This window comes from Indicator indicator, chromosome 14 (genome assembly GCF_027791375.1).
Source record: "Indicator indicator isolate 239-I01 chromosome 14, UM_Iind_1.1, whole genome shotgun sequence".
Classification (NCBI taxonomy): domain Eukaryota; kingdom Metazoa; phylum Chordata; class Aves; order Piciformes; family Indicatoridae; genus Indicator; species Indicator indicator.
The window spans coordinates 26,963,000-26,986,077 of NC_072023.1; the positions used below are offsets into that span (position 1 = coordinate 26,963,000).

The following is a 23,078-nucleotide window of genomic DNA, read 5'->3' on the forward strand; positions in this document are numbered from 1 at the left end:
TGCCCCTTGTCCTATCCCAGGGCACAAGTGAGCAGAGGCTGTCCCTGTCCCTCCCTTCCTGACCCCCAGCCCTCAGATATTGATAGACATTAATCAGATCCCCTCTCAGTCTTCTCCAGACTAACCAGGCCCCAGGTCTCTCAGCCTTTCCTCATCAGGCAGTGCTCCAGTCCCTTCGGCATCCTTGTAGCCCTCTGTTGGACTCTCTCAAGACGAAAGCTTCCAAAAGACACATTACTGATTAAAGATAAGTTGCACATCAGTTCTGATGTTTTAAATCACTGAGTTACCCAAGCCTGAAAGTATTTGAAACATCTCTTGGGTTAAAAAAAAAAAAAAAACATCTATTTATAAACATTTCTCCCCGCAAGCCATCAGATAAACTTCTGTAACAACAGAAAGGACAGTTATGAACTTTTCCTAAAAAAGAAAACACAGCCTGTGGGATGACAGCAAACATGAGAAATGTCAGACTAAACACACATTTTTGAGAGAAGATGTAAGCAACTACACAGAGCCTAGAAGTGCCACCTCATTTTTAGAGAGCATCTGCCCAGTTCTGTTTAGAAAGTCTAAACTAACCTCTACATCCCCAAGATGAGCTCAGCAACCGCTACCCCACCTTCCTCCATATATATACTTCAAAGAAGGAGGAGAATAGGTACAGTGGTGACTTGGGTGTGTCTATTCCTTCCCTTCAGATTATTTCTTGTTGGTATTTTAACATGCATTACCAAATACACACTTTAATAGATTATGCTGCTGATCACAAGCAGGAGCCGAGACTACGCCTGGCTTAGTTTAATTGGTCTGGAGGTGAACAGAGGTTTATTCATTCCTTTTAGTATTTTAGAGGTAGCTTACAGTTACTTCTCATCATTGATACAGAACATTAGAGGGAAAAATATGTACAAAACAGTTTATCTGCTATGGTAGAAAAAGAGTAAGAAGTGTAATATGTGTAATAGGTAAAACAACTTGTAAACAGCAGACTTCTTATACTACTGTAGCAATCAGTGTGACAAAGGAGATGGTCTGCACCAACAAGCTATCAGAGTCCAACGAAGGGCCACAAGGATGCTGAAGGGACTGGAGCACTGCCTGATGAGGAAAGGCTGAGAGCCCTGGGGCTGTTCAGTCTGGAGAGGAGATTGAGAGGGGATCTAACCAATGTCTATCAATAGCTGAGGGCTGGGGGTCAGGAAGGGAGGGACAGGGACAGCCTCTGCTCACTTGTGCCCTGGGACAGGATGAAGGGCAATGGATATAAACTACAGCACAAGAGGTTCCACCTCAACATGAGGAGGAACTTCTTCACTGTGAGGATCACAGAGCACTGGAAGAGGCTGCCCAGAGAAGTTGTGGAGTCTCCTTCTCTGGAGACTTTCAAGACCCATCTGGATGCATTCCTGTGCGACCTGCACTGTGCACCTGGATTCTGTGGTCCTGCTCTGGCAGGGGGGTTGGACTGGAAGATCTCCAGAGGTCCCTTCCAACTCCTAACATCCTGTGAGCCTGTGATCTGATGAAGCAAAATGTTTTGGCATACATAGTGGAAAACATCTTAGGGGTCTCAAAAGCTCAAATCTTAAGAGTGATGTTTCCAAACCCATGTAAGAGCCAACTGAGTCCATCTTCAGTGGAAGTCATCTGGTTTTGGAGGAAACAAAACATCGACAGTGCATTTGTCATTTGCTCAGTACCTCAATGTTTTAGTGATTTAATCACATAACAATGATAATTTGTTGTTTAAAAATTATGTTTGATGTATTAATATTTGTATAGTGAACTTCACTTCTTCAATTTCAGTTTTGGGATAAATACTTGGACATTAGCAGCCCTGTAAGATTTTCTGTGGAAAATTTTTTTTTGAGGATTTTAACTGCAAACAAAGTACATTACCTCATTTTCTCTAAGATGAAGAGAAAATTTAATCTATTGACCAAGTTCTACAGGTCCTAAAGAAGGACAACTCTGTCCAATTCCAGACCCCATGATAGCATATACAGAAGAAAATCCCAATGTATTCTCTTTACAGATCTCTAGGCAAAGAAACACACAACAAGAACATGGCCTGGCCCAAATCATCCTTTTTTGCCTCATTTTGAAGTCATGCTCTTTGCACCACAACAGTTAAAAAGAAAGATATTTGAAGAAGTGTGTTATTCGGGGGGTTATTGACAGGATAAGGTTTCCTCTAGTGTAAATAATTTTAAGGTATTGTTAATTTGGAATGGAAGCAAGAAGCAAGGGTGTCAGTGAAGGGGAAAATGCTTGGAAAAGGTTCAGCTTTGTTTCACAAACTACATCTGGGATGCTTTCAACAAAGAGTTACTTTTGAGTGTCAGGGCCACAGAAAGAGTTTCCCTGGCAGCACTCCTTTCATGCAGTGGGGCAGGATACAGGTCTCAAGTCTTCCCAGAAGCATTCATAAGAACACCAGAAGAGCCACAGACACAGAAATATGAAGTATCTGTGTGGACTTCAAAGAGAATGGGGTGAGAGTGCCTGGGAGCTCTCACATCACAGAAATTCTTGGTTGCTCCAAGCTTTAGCTGAAAACAGTATTTGCTAAACTTGTACAGCAAGAAGGACTGATTTCACCTCTGCAGGGGATGAGCCCAGGACAGAATCTCCCCTCAATCTTGCAGTTTGCTTGGGGTTTTTGTCTGTTGGGGGCTTTTGTTTCAGGGTTAGTTTTTTTTTTGGTGGCAGGGGATGGTTTGTTTTGTTTGTTTCAGATTTGTTCTTGGGGTTTTTTGTTGCCGATGTTGTTGCTGTTGTTGTTTGTGGTGGGGGTTCTTTTTGTTTTGTTTTGTTTTTTAATTCATGAAGCAAACATTTGATGTCTAAAGAACTTTTATGTAGCATTCCTGATGAAGAACAGTGAAGGCTGTTGGAGCTGTGCATCAGAATGACATTTCTAATTCACACACCACCACAGGAAGTTTCACACTGAATGCTGATAGCTCCATCTCTGAACTGAAGGCCCATTTCAGCCTCAAAATCAAGCCTGGTGGTCACAGTAAAGAAAGATAAAAGGCAACTACAAAGGCATAAAATGAGTACTCTCCTCCAAAGATGGAAGTCTTAAGTGTAACAGAATTGTTTTGCAGCTGCAGTTCTGTGAGTTGCCATTTAGGCATAACTAATTCTGCCAAATAAACCCAAAAGAACATTTTGTTCACAATCAGACTGCCAAATGTCATCTGCTGCTACAAGTTCTTAGCTGCCCATGGTGCAGTAGGAAGCATGATAAGCATGCACGAGAAGACACAAAATGAGTCCCTAACACAGACTACAGCAATCTATCTTTGAGAACAGGAAAATGCAGCTTGTAACAATGATTGAGTTGTGTCTGTTTGTCATGGTTAGAGCATCACAGAAGTCTCTTAGCAGCCTGGAGGAAGGGAGGTCATCTCCTCCTGTGTGATCCTCCTGAGAGAAGAAAACTTTCTAGTGAGAATGTAAGACAGGATTTGGCTACAAGGCTCCACGCTTCCCCTTTTGCCTTTCCATCACAGCAAAACATACCATTGCCATAGCTGCTACCATACCAACAAGAGGAACCAAATCCTGCCAGGATGCTTACCTGTCACACCAGGTGCAACGCTATGCTTCCCTGCTGCTGAGTGCTGACTTGCACTCACCCATGTTCCTCCTCTCCCCTCACACATGGGTATTGCTGCCTTGCCTACAGAGGGTGACAAAGACCTCTGGCCTGCAGCAAGGCACACAAAATCACCTCCTAAATCAACCAAAATTAGTGAAGCCACAACATTGAAAGCATATCTGTCCAAAGCCAGCTTTGCCAATGAGAAAGAATATTTAGTACTGGGGTCCTTAGCACACTTTCTCCAGCAGCAGGTCATGCTGGCTTTGCAGTGCACACCCTGCACTCAGCAAACCACAACATAGCCCAATTAAAAAACAAAAAACAAGAAACAACAAAACAAACAACAGAACCGAAGAAGTCTGAAATATAGTTCTTTGTACTGACAGTAAGCAGGTGCCATGGAGCTCCCCAAAATATCTTTTGCGTTTGAGCTTGCCAGATCTATTCATTCCACTCTCCCCCAACTCCACATCCCTCACAGCATCCTTCACCTGGAACCAGTGAAGGGAGAGGAAAAAGAAAAACTCAGAAACCTGAAGTTTGTTTGGAATTTATTCCCTTCAACATTTCACACAGTTGAACAAATAATGTCTTGATTTCACAGCAACAGGAAAACCACATGTTACAGAATTCCAAGACACACACACACCTACAACAGAACAGGTTATAGAATACCCACATAAATCAAAATCTTCAAAGAGGCTATACAATGGAGACATGAAGCCTTTCTGAGCACTAATCACCTCACTTCAGCATTTCCTCTCACCAAGCTTATTTTATGCACATTCCCTCACTTTCTCTGAGGGAATACGATCTCAAAATGGTCATTTCTTGGATTCCACATTTCCAAAACGCCAGATGTTTTAATTCTGCAATTACAAAAGAATCCAAACTCCTTCACACAAACTTGATACCGTTTTTTCTAAGATATCAAACCATTCAATGAAGCTCTTCAAGTGCCCAGAAAAATTCATATCACCCTTCAGGATATACACATACAAACAATAAACAAATATTCCAGTGGCACAACTCTACAGGTCTGAAAGCTTTAGAGAAAGGGGGAATCGGGAGCCCAGCTACTCCCAAGGAAAAGTGTTCTTAGCAGGATCCAGCTCAGCACATGGCTATTTTGTACATCCTTCCTCAGGATTTTTCACTGAAACTATCAGGTCAGCTGCATCTTTAGATGCACTCTTTAGAACAAATAACCTTTGCCTTTCCAAACTTTCTGGGCTTCAAATTGCTGGACCTTTAGCATTCTGCATTCCTTTATGCCAAAGTCACCCAAATCCTGATAAGAACACTTGACAAGGAACATGATGGACTGGGAACAGTCAAGCACTTATCCTAACAGGGATTCCTGACTTGCTATTAAGCAATGATTCACTGGGCACTGAACCTAGGTCCTAAATCAGGCAACCCACACACTATCCTCAGCTTCCAAAAATACAGGGTCTGGTTCTTAAGTTTGTATTTTAAATGTACCAATGGAGAGAAAATAAATCTTGCATCAGATCTCTTTGGAGGTTTATGAAACCCCAGGAAAGGGTTCAGTATCATGTGCTGTGTCCTGCAACACACACCACCAGGGCTCCTCCAAACAGAACAGACAGTATTCAAGGCACAGCAGCAGAGGAATTATCTTTTCTGAAGGTTTATTTTGGAGGCTCAAATGGCAGGAGGATGGGACATGGAAGTATTTTGTAAATGCACAGTTCAGTGGTTTGAAGTGAAAGAGAACATGATTGTCACAGAAGGAGGTTGCTGCTGTCTTCAGTAATGTAATGTTGAAAACAGGCCAAATTAAAACAAGAGCAAAACCCAAATGTGAATGATAATGAAAAGAAAGAAACAAGTGGAAGTGAAGATGTGTTTGCTCAAGTACTGCTTGGAGCTGAATCATTTTCACATGATCAGTATATGCAGAATCAGGGCTGTGAACAAGCAGCTTCCATCGAGACAGAAATGTATATAAAATTTATTTGTACCTTGTTAGACACAGAAGTAGAACTGTTTGCAAATTCTGTTGGATGCATTCACAAAGATTCGACATTTCACAGGCAGTTAAGATCCTCTCAAGAATTTGGCTCAGATAATTTCCTTTCCAGGACATGCTACTTCGAGGAAGCAGCCTCCCTTTTCTAGTTTCCCAAAGTCAGCAAAAGAACTTCCTCATGTAAAGTGCAGCTTTGCTTGCTATACACAGATTACTTGTTTAAGAGCCTACTGTGAAGGACTTTTTTCAGCACACAGCTCCCTGAAAACACGTAAGGCACATCCACAGGAAAATTTTTACCTTTTTACATTGCATACCACTATCATACAATATACATTTTTGTGATTTTTGAAGCAGGAGACTCAGTGCCTCTAATCTGTATTCCATTTTTTCAGTTTTGCATACTAAGGCTCGTATTTGGCTTCTTAAATCTTTCACAGGTCAAGTAAGCCCTGCAAAGACCTCATTACTTGCCTTTTATTGCTGTACATGTTGAAGTATGAGTTTCCCTAGCAGGTCTTTCCTTTATGAACTCCCTATTGCTGATAGGGACAGAAACATTTGGTGTGAGGTGGGAAACACCTTACAATAAAACTTCACTGGCTAAAGCCACCCCATGGAGCATTATCAAAATGCTGATAGGGATAAAGACTGTTCCAAGTCCATCTGTCAAGAAAGAGCTCAACGTTGAGAAATATGTTCTTCCAGACCTTTAGAACAAGAAGAACAGCATTTGGATTAAAAGCACAACAAACCCATATAAAGTACTGTAAATAATATTAAAAAAAAAAAAAAAAAACAAAAAAAATCCAAGACACAGCAGTTACAGGTTATCAGAGGGAGAGACAGCTGGAAAGCAAAATTTGGAGGGTTTTTTTCCCCCTCTCTTGGCATTAGCAGCAGTTTTGGCACAAAGGTAAATGCAGAAAACAGAGAAAACCAAGAAGACAGGGTACAGAAAAGGTTACAGAAACCACAGCAAGCATGCCACAGTACAGCAGGACCAAAAGCACAGCAACAGCTTTCCCCAACTTCCCTTCCCTGGAGAGCTTATTGCCATAAGCTCAAAAGCTTATTGCCACTTCCCAAACCGAAGCAGCTGGCAAGAGCCAGTTTGACCATAACCTCCATGGTAACTACCACAAAATGCCACGCAGGCTTCCTGGCAAAACCTTCCCAAGAAAAGGGATTCTTGTTGGCTGCTAAAAAATAAATAAATCTCAACTTGCCTACTACAGATTGGGCCTTGCAGCTATCGTTGTTACAATACAAGGGACAGACAAAACACAATAAATGCTGTGGCCACTCAGTGAGGGAGTCATCTTTAGCAAAGTTAATACATGCCAATCAGGTTAGTACCACATCACAAGAAAGTGCTTGCTGTGACCAATCTTACCTCAGCTGACAAATGTGCTGAAAGTTATTTTGTGGTTGAACAGATTTTAAGCATTAGGTTGGATAAAATTTAAAAAAATAGGTCAGATTTGGTGGTACTGTGAAAGAGACAGTGAGAGTAGGGGGAGACCCCAGGCAATTTACATCCATTTGGGATTCCGTGGCAGCTAAAAGGCAGGCTTTGCATGAGTCACAAATCTCACTGAACAAGCACTTTGGGCAACTCAAGGGCTACATTTATCTCAGAGGTATACCAGGGGGTTTGTCTTGTATCTGCTTTCATTGATTTTCTTGCTGTAGACCTTCCTTTTGCCTTCTAAGCTATCTTTACATCTCCAAACATCAAACTTGTGCATGCTACACTTTTTAATTAATCACTTTAGAGGCAACTTACACTTCACATCAAGATCTGCCTCACTACTGAGGGACTGGCTTGGGCCTCAGGGTCTGAAATTGCTACTGCAAAATTTCATTTGGTGACACTTGCCTTAAGGGAGGTCAAATGTTTTTCAGATGTATGACCTGTATTAGATGAGTCTACCTGATGAAGCCTTAGAAACAGAGCTTCATCTCTATCCCCATTTCAAACAGGATTTTGCTCGTGGTGCTTGCCCACTCTACTTATAGTTTCCTTAGGCAATTTAACGACTGCAAGAAAGCACACATGCAGATAGCTCAACATCAAGAGATGCAATCCTTTGATTATTCAGGATTAAGTATCCTAATCTTCCATTGTTATTAGCAAGTTTGACAATTCAAGAGTTAGGTTTGTCTTTTCAGACCATACCTAACTGTAAACACTTGACATGTTTCCTGATCTACCTACCCAGCAAGAAGAGGAGTACAGGTAGGTACCTACAGGACATGACTGCTAATGCTACCAGAGAACTGACCTGCCTTTAATGACACTGGCTTGCTTTTGAAGCACATTGCATTTAGCTTCCTCCTGCTTCCTAACCCTTGTTCAAGCCTGCAACTTCAAGGTATACTTAATTCACAAAGAAAACAAAATCTCATCCACTAATGGCTTTTTCCTGTCAGAGAGGGAAGAATGGCAGAGCCACTGCTCACTCTTCTACATTAAATGTACTTCTGTCATATACACACAAGAATGCCCCAGAGCCTTCAAGATGCCCTAGCCTGACCAGCTGAGCTGATGTACCTTGGGCTAAAGCAGAGGAAGGAGACTTTATTAAAGCAATTGCTGGCGGAAACTAATTTATATATAGCTAAACTCTTCCACTTCTCATCACCAATAGCTTCACTCCATAAATCACCTTATTCTTGTATCAGATACCCTATGCTCCAAGAATTACTTTTCTTCAGTTCTACAAAAAACTGCTGTAGTTAACCCCTCTGTCCATAGCATTTGGAAATGCCCTTCTTACATGCCTTTTTCCCTTTCCTCCTTTTTTACCATAGGGAAATTCCACACAAACAAAAGATCAAACCATGGAATTAACTACACTTCAAGAATCACCTGTGCATACTAGGAATAAATTTCTGTCAGATTGCATACAGCTACAATCTCAGGAACACTTGTAAGAATAAGAAATCAGGAGTCAAGCAAACCCATGATTTTTATTTGCCTGCATATCATTAATATCTTCTCTCAACTGGCACTGTGAAAACATTCTGTTCTCAAAGTGTTGCTCTAACTATGTTTTTCTCTCTAAAAGCAGCTGATTTAGTCTATCCATCGTGTCCTGGAACAAATATTAGAAATCAGATTTCTTTTTCTGACATCACTGAGCACCAGGGGGCTGGACAAATAAGCATTTGTAGCACAGACACTTCTCCCATGTTAGAAGGAATTAGAATTTCAAGTTAAAAGGCAAAACTACTTCACAGTAAGACACTCATTCAACTCCCCATTCCCAGAGCCATGGCCAGGAGCAGCACAGATTCTGGCAGTGAGGGAGAAGCACCATGACCTGCCAGCACCACGAAATTCAAGGGGTTTAAGGAATTTGATCCCATTAGCTGGTAGACATACAGAATTCCAAAGGACACACAGTCCAGAGGTAATGGGATCTTTCCCGTTCAAGTACCAGATCAATGAAGAGAAGCTTGGAAGAATGAGAAACCACACCCAGAATTCAGGCAAACACAGAAATCCAGTTTGTGAACTGTTCCAGTGCATCAGAACAAATTTTCACTTCAGGAACGCTCTCCTGTGTAACTTACAGGGCTCTTTACCTGGGCCCACTCAGAGAAGATCCTCAAACTGAGCATCTGTGTTTTCCTAGAATTCTTTCAGACAATATCCTTGAAAGAACTGAGAACTGAGATCTAGGCCCCAAAGCCACAGTGCAAAATAATATATTGAAACTTTCACGTAACGCACAAAATTCACACAGCACCCTGAAAAAAAAAATACCACACGAGTTACAAAGCTCCGAGCTGCGTCACATGGATTCTTACTGGTCAGCAGGCTGCCCACAGAATTCCCCTAGGATCTGCACCAGAACTTCTGACTGGACATAGAGAAAGGGAACCCCAAAAGCCATCAGCTGACACATGAAAAAGGAGTCCAAAGGGTTCTGGGCTACCTGGTGCCCGATGGAGGAAACTGTGCTGTGCAGGCGCTGGCTTGCCAGCCTAACTCTGTCAAAGAGGCTGAGAGAGAACTGCACCACCCTGCCAAAGAAGGAAGCGGAGCTACCTGCAGCCCTCTCTGCTGAGGTGGGGATGGTATTTGCCCGTCCACTTCCATCACTTGCCATGGCGTCCTGCACAGCTCCTTTGCTGTCCTGTAGGAATGTCAGGAAAAGAGGTTAAAAATTGGAAATGCATCAGAAATACTTCTGTTTTTTTCTTTCTCTCTCCAGTGTGAGGCTCTATGTACCGAACACACTGAACCAGGTAGACATCCCTCTCTCAATTAACACATCAAGTGTCTGAACCAAGTATGCTCCTTCTTAATTTATGGCTTTATTAAAGCTCTGGAAAACAAGCTGGATATCCAAGAAAGCCAAAGTAAGTAAGATCCCTGAAGTCTGCTCATCTGAAAAATAAGTATCATTTTCAGTCTTTATTTTTGGCAGGAAGCACAGTACAAATACTGGGATGTAGCCTTTATGCTTCGAAAAAGGAAGAGCATAGCTTCAGTGTGGACTAGCAAAACTTGAGAACCAGGTAGCAAAACAAGCACCACCACTACTACATTGCAATGCTTCCATTGCAATGCTACAGGAAAAAGGATAGCCTTTCTTTTCATGCAGGTTCCCATTAACACACAGAAAACCCTCAAAAATTAAGGCAGGTTTTCTTCATAGCCTGTGCATGTTTCAAAGGACAAGCAAAGAATTTGTTTCATCTTAAGAAAAAAAAAAACCACAGAGAAACAAAGCAAACCCAAAACTGGTACCATTATTTATCTAGTCTTTGCATGGACTGAATGTTACAGCTGACAAGAAAATAAATCAAAGTGCTGTTCTGAAGGGGACAGTATTTTATAGTAAGAAGCATGAAGTGGAAATTAAAATGAACTGCTTTTAAATGAGATTTCTAGAACCACAAGCTCTCATGACAAAGCAGCTGGACACATTCTGAATTTTCCTACTTTCTGAAACAAGCCCAGCACATTTGATTTTTCAGTATTAATAATCAAAGCCTGTTACAATGACATGTTAGATGAAAACAAGTTACCTTTCCTGACAGAGGACCCACTGCTGGCCTCTTCCTTTGAGCACAACCAGAGAGTCGGTAACAGTAGTGAGGCTTACAGTAGAATTTGCCTGCAGATGAGACACAAATGGTGGTCAGCAGTGAGAACACAGCAGTTTAGCACTAGATGAACATCCATCTCCCTGCAACTTATTTTCTGCTGCCATTTCCATCGCTTCCTCTAGTTTCTTCACTACACACATGGAGACAAATGCTATCTGAAGTTTTAACTCCAGCCCTCCCCTCTCCCCCTCCTAGTTAGCCTCCTTTCCATTGGGTGCCTGACAGCCATTTAGCTTAAAATCCTAGCAAACACCAAAGCAAAGCTGTGAGGCTTGTGTGGCATCACATGCTAACAATGCGGCAGTGTGTGAGGAACAAAGAAATCATCACATGAAAAGCTGGCAGAAGCACTTTTGGAAAAAGCAAGAATGAATACAACCAGCAGAGGAAAGTGAGAGAGGACAGTGTTAACTCCCACAGAACTAGCTCTGCAAATGCACAGTGGCTGCTTATGGAAAGGACCATCAGCTAAGGACTCTTTCTCACAATTAAGATCTTTTGTGATACTGCTGACTTAAGTAACACCCCAGAATTCTAGATGGGTTTTCAGCAGCGTTTGAAGGCTATCAGGAAGCCAAATCAGCACTAGTAATGCAAAGACAATGCAAGTGCTAATAGCAGCAAACTGATGGCTCATAATGATCCTCCAGTGTACCTTTATCAGGGTATCCTGCCTGCTGTATGCAGCCCATAGAATCCCCTACTGCTACCCTATTCTTACCACTTTGCTAATGCATTTCCAGTCTATATTCTGACCTTTGCCTCTTTCTCCAGTTTCTGCACAGCAGTTTGTTTTGTGATGGAAAACCCTATCTTTTGATAAGTCTTTGCTTAAAAAAAAAAAAGTCTTAATATTTACTTTTTCCAAACTGTCTGGAAAAGAGCAACAACAGAAAAACTGTGTGTAAAAATTCTCAGACATTGAAGGCTAAAACCCAGACACTGGCTGCAGAACACTGCAGGATGCTCATCAGTCCAAAGAGCTAGATGAATAGCAACAATGAGGATGTAGCTGTGTTATTTTTTCATCTCAAAGCAAGGCCAGAACGAGATATAAGCTAAATTTTCACAATGACATAGATTAGATAGGGTCTAACAGAAACATGTAGTGTCCTATCTGCTTTATACATATACACAACTATTAGGCATCTAATAACACTTCAGAATCAATGCTACAAATTGTGCTGAAACTCTGAGCTTTGTGTTTGCTTCACTGAGAACTATCTGGCCATAACTGCATGCATAAACTTGCTTGCAGAGCAAATCACTAAATCCGGTGGCAAAAACTGTTTCAGACATACAGCTGAGGAAGAAGCTTAGTCTGTTATTGCTAAACATAGAGTCAGATGTTCAGCCACTTGTGAATGGCAAAATAACATCAGTGCTAAAAAAGAGAAAAAATGCTTTTCCCCAACTTTGATTAGTGATGAAGATGCTGATCTCAAAATTATCATTGGCCCCTTTAAACTCACATGCCAAGTCTGCTGACCTTCTGGCCAAGTAATAATGAGGTTGTATTCCTTACTCATAGGCTGACCTGATGATTGTAAGTTTCCTCAACTCTTAATGACTGAGCAAGTCTATTAAAGCCATTATATAATGCATCATAAATACACAATTTTGGTTCTTTGTGCTCCTTAAGCCCAGATGGTGTCTCCATGATCATTACTCTACGAAGTATATGCAAAAATATTCTTCCTAGCTGGTAGTAGATAGCTACCAATTTTATTACATTTTGATTTGCAGTAGAATATTCTGGAGTTCCATCCTAGAATCATGGAATGGTAGAAGTTTGAAGGGACCTCCAGAGATCAAGTCCAACCCTCCTGCCAAGGCAGTATGACCTAAGACAGGTCACATAGGAATGTATCCAGATGGGTATTGAAAAGTCTCCAGAGAAGACGACTCCACAACCTCTCTGGGCAGCCTGCTCCAGTGCTCCATCACCATCACAATAAAGAAGTTTTTCCTCATGTTGAGATGGAGCTTCCTGTGTTCCAGTTTTTATCCATTGCCCCTCATCCTATCACAGGACATCACTGAGAAGAGACATCCTGTGGCATATCAGTTTATAATTGTTACTTCATCTTTGCCTTGGTGAGTGGCGAAATGATCACCTCTTTCTACACCATCCTATCTGGAGTAGAATCCTTTCCATCTAATCTCTTACTAGCTTTACATCATTTTACATATATTCTTCTACTGAGCTAAGAGGAAAGATAAATGACAGCCACACAGGAAAATAAAGGTGATATAAATAAAGGCTCATCTGAGATACTATCTCATAATTCTTCTTCAGAAAACATGAAATTGCTGTCAATCTCTGCTCAACTGAGAATGCAACACAGCTACACTGACAAGATTACTTTTCACAAGTGATGTGTGATTTCAAATTATTGTTCTCAGGGTGCACACTTTGTTAATAAGTTGAGTTTCATCTGCTGCTGGTTTCTCAGATTTGTTACGTATGTCTGATGCTTCCCCTCCGTTCTTAGCATGCTAAATTCTGTTAAGGAATCAGCAGCAAGTTTTGTAATCATATTCCTTCCTCCTCAGTCCATCAGATACAGAAAACAAGAGTCACTACTGAATCTTCAGTAACTACTTCAACAAAGCTTTCTCTATAACATTGACCTACCTCTATTCAACTTCAATGTTCTAATTTGAACTACATAAACACAACTTGTGTTTGTTATGAGCTACTGTCACAGCCCCTGATTACAAAGATCCTGTTTTAGTACACCTAAAATAAATGCAGAGCCGAACAACTGTGATGCTGTGATGTCTTCAAGAAGAAAAAGCTGAGCGCATTTGTTTCCAATGTATTACCTTCTCCTAAGTGTTATTAAGTACTAAGGAGGTTCCTTGCTCGACAGTATTAAAAGAAGGACATGGAAGGACCTGGACCTGATGGAGTGGGTCCAGAGAAGGACCACGAAAATGATCAGGGGGTTGGAGCAGCTCTGCTATGAGGACAGGCTGAGGGAGCTGACGTTGTCCAGCCTGGAAAAGAGGAGGCTCCAGGGAGACCTAATAACAACCTTCCAGTACCTGAAGGGGGCCCACAGGAAGGATGGGGAGAGACTGTTTACAAAAGCCTGAAGTGATATAGTTTGAGGGGCAATAGCTTCAAACCAGAGAAGAGCAGATTTAGATTGGCTATCAGGAAGAAGTTCTTTACTATAGGGGTGGTGGAATACTGGAACAGGTTGCCCAGGGAAGTGGTTGGGGCCCCATCCCTGGAGACATTCAAGGCGAGGCTCGACAGGGGTTGCCCTAGTTGAGGATGTCCCTGCTCAGTGCAGGGAGGTTGGACTAGATGACCTTTAGTTCAGGCCGGAACAGACCTCCATTCTCTGATTCTATGCTAAATTAATTCCTATAAGCTCAGTCATTTTGCTGACCTGGTCACAGGAAATCCAGACAGTTCCCACAGTTTGAGAAATTAATATTTTGGGAATAGAAGTCACTCTTTCTAAATCAGGAGATGGACTTCCAGGACAGCTGAGGGAATTCTGCCAAGAAGACAATGCCTCTTACCATCTTCAATGTCATAGGCGTAAGACGACAGGCGCAGAGTTGTCGCACAATATTCGCACTTGAAGCAGCTGCGGTGGAAGAACTTCCCCTCAGCACTCAGCCTTTCCATCACGTAGACTCGCTTGCGGCAGAAGTAGCAGACATCACTGCCCCCCAGGTTTTGGGGGAACTCCTTCTTGAGTGAGCCCTAGTCAGAAACAGGCACATTTAAATTTGTGTGTGTCCAGCCTTTGCACAGTTACATTTTTCTCTTTCTTTAGGTGGCTACAGGAGCATCTGGATGCTGTGATTCTTTCACACATGGATGCTGCAGTTGCTGGACACGATTCATAGTTTTAACCAGGCCATCAAAAAGCTAACCTTATTGTCCAGGGAAGAAGGTCCTAGGATGCCATGCCTACATACGACAGGAATAAAATAAGCTCTGAAAAGTGGACACCAGTTGTATTAATGATGACCTTGAAATACATGACTAAAGGAGGCACATAATGGAAAGCCAAGACTGTTAGAAATCCCTCAAATAGCAATTCTTAGTCCTACATTACAAAAATCAGTACCTCCTCCAGAAAGCAATAATGCAGAATTAGCCCCTATGGACCAAACACATCTTCCTAAATGTAACAAGGATTGTACTTTGTTTATGTACAATCCTTGGATGCTGAGGTTAGATTAAAACATGTTGCAGGAAAACAAGGAGAAGAATGAGGGTGGATGGAGAAAAGGAAATGAAATCTTGCACAAAGCTATGACAGATGCCACCAGTGGCAGCAACAACTGGACACTCACAAGACTTCATCTCTACAGCACATCTAATCACAAACACACATCATCTGCTGTACATCATCTTACCAGTTCCTTCTTGTCTAGAAGGGTTTTGGGCTGCTCTTTCCTTTGAAGCTGATTGGCTATCTGCTCAGCCAATGAGCTCACTCCGCCTGTGTACATCTTTATATACTTCTATCAGGTGGATGGAATAAAACAATAGCGAAGTGAGAAAGGAAAAAATAAAAGAAATCAAATTTAAAAATGACTGATATGATAACAGGTTAGGTGGTGAAAAGGTGCAGAGAGGTCAAATCATGCCAAGACAGTGGACAATCTGATGTGACAAGTAGTTACAGTAAAGCTAGTGCCATCAGAAATCACCAGTGCACTCAGAATCAAGGAGAACCAAGAAAGCAGCTTGTGTTTTGCAGTCACCAAGTCCTCTACACGAATCAAACAGATCTGATTTTCACTCGTGGGGGATTTTGCACCTGGAAACCCAAGCACAGGCACTTCTTAGGCATGGTCAATTATAGGTTAAGATCTTAGGTTCCAGGTAACACTGGCATCAGAAACAAAGATCCTCTAGAAGACATGTTACATGGACTAACGCAGCACGCTGTTCACAACAACATACTAATGCACTCAGCAACTGGGAGGAAGTCTTTTACAGACCATTCACAGAGCAGGGAGAAATCCTCATCTAAGGAACTCAGTGATTCAAAACTGAACTTTTCCAGTGCTAAAAACACAGAAAGATTTATATGGGAAAAGGTGGCAAGAGTCTCATCTAACACAATAAAGCCATACTTGCATACATCTGGGACACATACTTGTTCAACTGTGAACGTGGCTTTTCTCCATCATGGCTATTGACTGACTCTAGAACTTTGGGTATCTATACACCCTCCAGCACTCCACAAAATCTAGGCAGGCTGGTTGTTTCATTTTGTACCATCTAAGGTGTGTTTGCAAACCAAGTTCAGTCACTTCAGGAGTGGACAAAGTGTTTCTCACAGGAAATACAATCATTGGCAGTAATTACATGGTTAGGAAAATTATGTGGTTGCATCCATGTTAGCTCAAATCACACTGCAAATGTTACATATTTCACCCAGAGCAGCAAGGAGCACATCAAGCAATTTTCCTTTTCCAGACAAAAAAAAAAAGCATAAGTGTTTCTACCAGGAGTTTCCTCAGCAAATGAAAGATCAGAGACACTGCAGTTTCTGGCATGTGTTAAATAGATAACAGTTTTCTGAAGGAAAGGACTAAAGCTGCATCTCAAAACTCTCTTTGCTCATATAGCAGAACTTGTTTGAAGCACACTAATTATTTCCCACAATTAATAAGATAGCATAAATTTCATACATGTGGTTATTAGCCTGTTAGGAATGTTTGTGGCCTTCACATGTTTAGAGACCATCAGAAAGCATCACAAAAACTGAAGTTCACTACAGAATGGATACTTCTTGGGGTGGGGTGGGGGAGGGGGGAGAAAAAAATGTTGAAATGGAGTGCTCAGCCATCAGAGATTACTGCTATGATTGCTGAAGTCCTAATTCCTTAGGATCCGTGCCCTTGCAGTAAGGAGAGTTTATTTCTACCCAGAAAAAACTTGCACCTTCCCACTGATTCCACCCTAAAATGCAGAGCACTCATAATATTTATATAAGCAAGAAAACACAATTTGTCTTTCAGCATTTTCCAGCTTCCATATTCTTCCTCAGCTAGTGTGTACACAGGTATCTGCAGTCACCATTTAATGTCATATGTATCTTTGCAAATACTACCTTTTAAATGGTATCCACTGGCAGTATTTCCTTCAGCATTAATCTTTAATTGGCAATAATAATCATTTGTCCAAGAGCTTTCTACTTTCCTTCAAAAGACCAGAAACCTTTGAGACTTTTTAAGTTTTAAAGACTGTTCAAGCTTTTCCAGCTTGAACAGAAAGGAAAAACCTTTCTTTTAGCTGATCTAGCTTTTCACTGAACAAGTTTTGACTTGAAAACTTCATCCAACCTTAACTGCAGATGCTTGAGGATCTTCACATTTGTCTCAGCACATATGAAGCTCCATGCTTAAAAAGAGATTATGCTAATCTTAACTCTCAATATTATAGACTAGTTGGTGGGGAAAATGTAATTGCTGAATTTTGGATTTGAGGTTCTGTGTGTGTTTCGCTTTTTTCCCCCCTCCTACACATCACATCTGGCCTAATATTGGGTTTTAAATGAAGCGTTTTGTTTCCTCCCGTTGGCAAAAGCCCTCGAATGTTGTAAAATTCTTCAACATTTTCAAGAGCAGGCAAAGAACCCACTCCAGCTGCAGTAAAATCAAGATCCTGTTGTTTACCTATGACAACTGCAACTAGTTTAAATTCCCAGTGATTTTTCAGAAAGCCAAAGTACTTATTTCACACTGTTTATGAAGCACATCTGCACAAACGCATTCTGTAAGTTTGGCCCAAGACCTCAACAAAAGCAGCAAGCTAAACAAGAAAAGCCTTACTGCAAAGCCAGAAGGACTCTCACTGCTCAGAACTCCTGATTTGAGAGTGAAATGTACCACAAGCTTTTCATTCACACCGAGCATTCAACGTTTTTGGATTCAAACTGCTTTAACGCCTGACAACAACCAAAGCTATGCCTCCCACCGTCTCCTCACTTGTGCAAGAATATGCACAGACATTGCATTCTGCAGGTGAAGCATTGCAAGCCTAGCCACGTCTTGTGGTGTGTCCTAGGCTGGTGGGACCAGGGTGCAGCAAGCAGACACAGCTGAGTGCACCTTGCAGCATTCAGGCTAATGCTACCTGTCGGAGAGAGTCAGCTGAAGGTGAAGAAGGGCGATTAGAAGAACGGAGGCTAAGAGAGAGCTCCCACTGGTCAACAAAGAATCGGCGAGACGGTTCAGTCTCAGGCTATAAAATAAAATACGAGAATCACAACAATCACACATGGCTACAGGAAGAAGAGTACAAAATAAGAAAGCCACAGGCTCCTCTGCCCACCATCCAAAAAAATTTTCTTAAAATCATAGCATTGTTTCAGTTGGAAAAGGCCTTTAAGAGGGAGCCCAACCATTATCTAACTCTTAGAGACTCTTGTAGTAAAACCTGGAGAAAAATGTCCAATGTATCTTCACTTTCTCCCTAGTGAGTCAGAGTAAGCTACTCTTAATTTGTTCTTTATTAAGTTTTGAGTTATTTAGGACCATTTGGAAGCAGTTACCTACTTCCACACATATCCAACCTCCTGTAACCCAACCAAGCCATTGGCAAAGATCCCAAACCAATTTCCTCTGCTCCTCCTGTATCTCCCACTGTTCTGTATTACTGGCCCAAGGCACTAAGATCATATTGCATTCCATGTGAGACCTCTTCTACATTTTAACTGCGTAAACTAAAAGCCTGCTCTCCTTGGGGACAGAAGAGAAAGAAATTAACCTGTATAAAATGGCAGTAATTAGCAGCAAATTTCCAACTTCAAATTTCTATAAGTAGATGGGAAGCACCACACGAAAAAGAATAAAACAATAAACAATCTGAAAATGGCAAACCATAAATCCCAAAATGAGAATTTGCATCGTCCTGAAACTGGTTCCTCACAAGAGAACTAAAAATTTAGTCTTCCAACAAACCACTCTTGTGTCTGTGGCTCATTATGCCTAGTTCCTAGGAAATACTTCACACAGGGGAGAACAAAAAAAAAAAACCTGAAAACAATAGCTGGAAGTATCAGACAAAGAGCTCCTGAAGAAACTGTGAATTCCTAGAAATTAACAGCCTGGAAAGAAAAATTATGCAAATGTTAAATATTTGACTCTCTTTTACAAGTAAATTATAGTTTTATTTCTAAAGGGGGGAAATGCAGATCATGTAACTGCATGACACATGGAAATAGATGTTTCTAGCCATTTAAAACAGGCTAGCCTCAAGATCAAATCTAGTGGACAAATGGCAGAAGAGGTTGGCTTTCACAGCTTGGCTTTCACAATTTAAGAAAAAGAGTTGTTTACTTTATACACAAATTTTCTTTACTTAAGATCATCATCATTTAATCAAATCTCTTTTCTGAAAATGTCTTACTTTGCTAAGCCTTCTCTTCCTAATCCGTTCTGTTTTCTTCTTTCAAATCCTACATCATAACCCATCACTGCCTACAGCATTCCAACAGCTTTCCTCTTTCCACTCCACCCTACTCACTTTCCTTTCCTCTACTTTTTGTTCTCCATTTCCACTCCTTAATTCCACTCTATATAGAAACCAGTCTACAGAATAATTGTCCTCTTTCCACTTCAATGCTGTTAATCTTTTCCACCCTCCAAGGGGAGTTCAAAAATGCTAGTCAGCAAAAAAAGGTAGCTGTCAAGCAGCAAAATACTTTGGTCTAGAACTTTATCTCTCTATCATCATTTCAACTGAGTAAAGAAATGCACATGAGCATGCTGTCCTTGGATCATGCTTAAAATCTCTGGAACACATCCAGAGAAGGGCCACGAGGATGATCAGAGGGTGGAGCACCTCTGCTATGAGGACAGCCTGACAGAGTTGGGTTGTTCAGTTTGGAGAAGAAAAGGCTCCAGGAGACCTTATTGTGGCCTTCCAGTATCTGAAGGGGGCCTATGAGAATGCTGGTGAGGCACATTCTAGGGTACCTGGTAGTGATAGGAGTAGGGGGAATGGATCCAAGCTAGCAAAGGGAAGGTTTAGATTAGACATTAGGAAGAAGATCTTCACCATAAGGGTGGTGAGACACTGGAACAGGTTGCCCAGGGAGGTGATAGAATTCTCATCCTTGGAGGTTTTTGCAGCCAGGCTGGATGTGGCTATGAGCAACCTAATCTAGCGTGAGGTGTCCCTGCCCATGGCAGGGGGGTTGGAACCGGATGATCCCTGAGGTCCCTTCCAACTTTGACATTTCAGTGATTCTGTGATCTTCAGCTGTGCTAACAAATAACAAATAGGTGCTAATCTATTTAAAAGATACTTATTCAGTTCTTCATGGTTTCTTCTGTCTCTCAAATCTAGCCAAAGGTTCACTCTTCCTTCCTAGAGAATAGCTTCACTGACTTCATCACTGACATCTCCAAAGAACAGCAATGAAAAGTGACCAAGAAGCTATAAATTTCCTTTTGGTATGGGCTTGGGAGTTATGTGCACCAGCAAAAGTTCTTGGGCTATTTTATCTTCCAGCCCAAGAAGGCAGCTTGATTTTGGATGGTTAAATCATAACAATAAGTTATGAAAAACAATTACTTGTGTAGCTGGTGTTTTCCAAAAGCACACTTCATTCTGCCAAATGCTGTGGAGGATAACTGAAAACAGGGATGGGGCAAGCAACTAGAAACTGAAGATACCACTGACCAAACTGGCATGCTTCCACGTGCCAAAGGCTCAACACTGCTGAGAAAATTAAGTACATAAACCAAACCTAAAGTGTACACTAGAATTAAAAATATATGCACAGGCTGCCAACTCTACCATTGGAAAAAAGTACACAGGAAGTACAGGCACAAAAGTAGTACTTCAGAGCCAGGAATTGTGCTTGGAAAATGCAAGTGTTCTTGTTTCTAGAAGTATGTAAAAGGTTTTGAGCAACTGAGTGGTAAACAATCACTGTGAGGAAACCTCATCTCCAGCAGTCCAGCTGGTTTCCAATGTGTGCTCTGCAGCTTGGAGGCTGCTTTGCACCTTAAAGTTTATATTGTATTTTGAGAAACAGAATCAGTGTCGTCCATCAAACAAGGAGACAGTTAAGAACTGGCTAGTAGGATAAAAATGCTGCACAAAATAGACTTGACAGTGGTTTTTTAACCTCATGACTGTACAACAGTGGTCACTGTATTTTGGGGAAATTTTTCTATCCCTCTGATTCCAGGTGTCACCAGTACACAGAATCCCACACTGATCCAGGACACCAAATAAGCAGGGCTGTAGTCACCTGATGCCTCACTGCGGGTCTGGACTCCGGGAGGGCACCCAGCTGACATGCCCTTTGCTCAACATTATCAGGCACTTGGTCATCAGAAAATAAACGAGGAGATCTCTGTGAGATGGGGAAAGGAGGAAGTAAACAAATCATCAAAAAAAAAAAAAAAAACAAACCACACCCACCAAAACGCCAGGCAAAAGGTATGAAATTCACATGCAGAACAGTAAGGAGCTTCCACGTGAGGACTGTTTTTATTCCAAATCTCTGTTCTTCCAGTCAGGTGCTAAGTTTTGACCCTCAAGGCCAAGAACAAATAGTTGTATTATTCCTTATTCAGAACTCTCTCCCATCTAGGACTGTTGCAGCCAAAATCAAAACAAGCACATGGCCTGCCTCTCTGACATTGCCAGCTAAAAAGACCCAAACAAAAGAAAAGGGGGGGGGGGGGAACAACAAAAAAGAACCAAACAAAAAACTCCACCCCAAAACCACCCCTGACCAAAAAAACAAACACCACCCAACATCAAACATCCCCCACCCCCTGAGCTTTAACATGCACAAAGGAGCCTATTTGCCATGTTATTGCACCAGAGTTCTTGATTCTGAAGGATTTCCTCTACGTATCTAAACCAGTCCCTGCTTGTGCTTCTCACATTTTGTGCACAGAAACACATGATTTTAGGATAATGTACTTCAGCTCACCTGAAGAATGCCTTTGTTTGCTTAAAGATGTTGGTATATGAAAAGTGACTACTGTACTTACCAAGGAGGGGATGGTTAATGAGCCTGCATGTTTGAAGCACAGCAAAAGCGAAGCACAGCAAAATCAAACTAACGATGGAAGCTGCCAGTTTTACTTATGCAACTTCACTGTCCTACTTGTTCTTACTGCACTGCCATCTCAGCACATCCCAGGCACAATATTTGACACCTCTGCTATTCTGGCCGTTCATGTCAAACTGTTGTGTGCTGCACTTACTGACACGAATAGGAAAAGACACAGCCTGTGGCCTGCTGTATAGGACAAAAGCATCACACGACATATCACACAGCCTTTAGCTGATTTATTTGCTGGGTTCAGAATTAAATGGGGACCAAGAACTAGAAACACGTGCATGAAGAAACCTCAGGCTTGATTTGTCCAGCATGCCAGGGTGCTGCCACACATTGCTAACTGCCCTCCAAAGTAACACAGAACAGTGGGTTCACACCCAATTTCTGAGAAACACTTTCCCCATTCAGATGCATTAATAATACTCCCTACTTTCCTCTGCTTTCAGTTCCACCTACTCCTTCCTACTAGATCATTTTCACTAAAACTAGGGCCTATTCTAAAGCTGTGGGCTTCTGTGTCACTGCAGACACACACTTATTCATTCTCTACTGCCTGTCAGAAAACATTCAGCCCACAACAGTCTTTTGTTAGAACACATTCTGAAAGTTACAACAGTTTTATAACTGGCTAGCAGTTATGACTTAATTCAAAACGTTTACTGGAATGTCAACTAATTTGTCAATATGAATTGGAATCAACCAATTCTTTTGAGTGCCTGTCTTTTGATTTTCCCATAGTTCAGTATAATACTGAGCCATTCAGAAAGACTGTTGAATATTTCATTGTTAAGAAGGCTTCAAAATCTCCATACTAAATTATGCCTCATCATTTTTCCTTTTCCTTTGGCCTGTAGGAGGCAGGATGGAATGCCAGTTGTTTAACCACCCAGAAAGCAAGCAGTGAGAACAATGCAACCATGTTTGCATGAATTGGCACAAAACATAACTCTCCTTGTTCTGCAACAGCCACATCATGCTTCACTAAAGAGGTGTAAGAGAGAAAGGAGAATGGGAAGAGCTTAAGTGCTACATCTAATGACAAAATCAAAGCATATAGCAAACTGCTGCTGAAGGCTGGTTATGCATTTATGTGGGTATCACACAGAAATAATCCCTCCTCCCTGACTCCCAGCAATGCCAGCGTGTTAACAGCAGCATTAGGATAAGTGTGTTTCACTACCCAGTACATTTGCTCCTTGTACTGCACACATCCACCAAAGCCTTGTGTCATCAGCATCCATGCCATTTGTTCATGCTCTTT

At 41.6% G+C, this 23,078-nt stretch overlaps 1 protein-coding gene across 2 annotated transcripts in view; it reads right to left on the minus strand.

The window, feature by feature from the left end:
• MICAL3 (microtubule associated monooxygenase, calponin and LIM domain containing 3) overlaps positions 1–23,078 on the minus strand; it is a 117,090-nt gene that overhangs the window by 62,929 nt on the left and 31,083 nt on the right. For both annotated transcript variants that reach the window (XM_054386391.1, XM_054386390.1), the window contains exons 19-24: positions 20,993–21,097; positions 17,863–17,970; positions 15,129–15,236; positions 14,280–14,466; positions 10,659–10,747; positions 9,673–9,760 (exon numbers count right to left, since the gene is read on the minus strand). In XM_054386391.1, the coding sequence (XP_054242366.1) occupies positions 9,673–9,760; positions 10,659–10,747; positions 14,280–14,466; positions 15,129–15,236; positions 17,863–17,970; positions 20,993–21,097 (685 nt within the window). The remainder of the gene's footprint in view (positions 1–9,672; positions 9,761–10,658; positions 10,748–14,279; positions 14,467–15,128; positions 15,237–17,862; positions 17,971–20,992; positions 21,098–23,078) is intronic.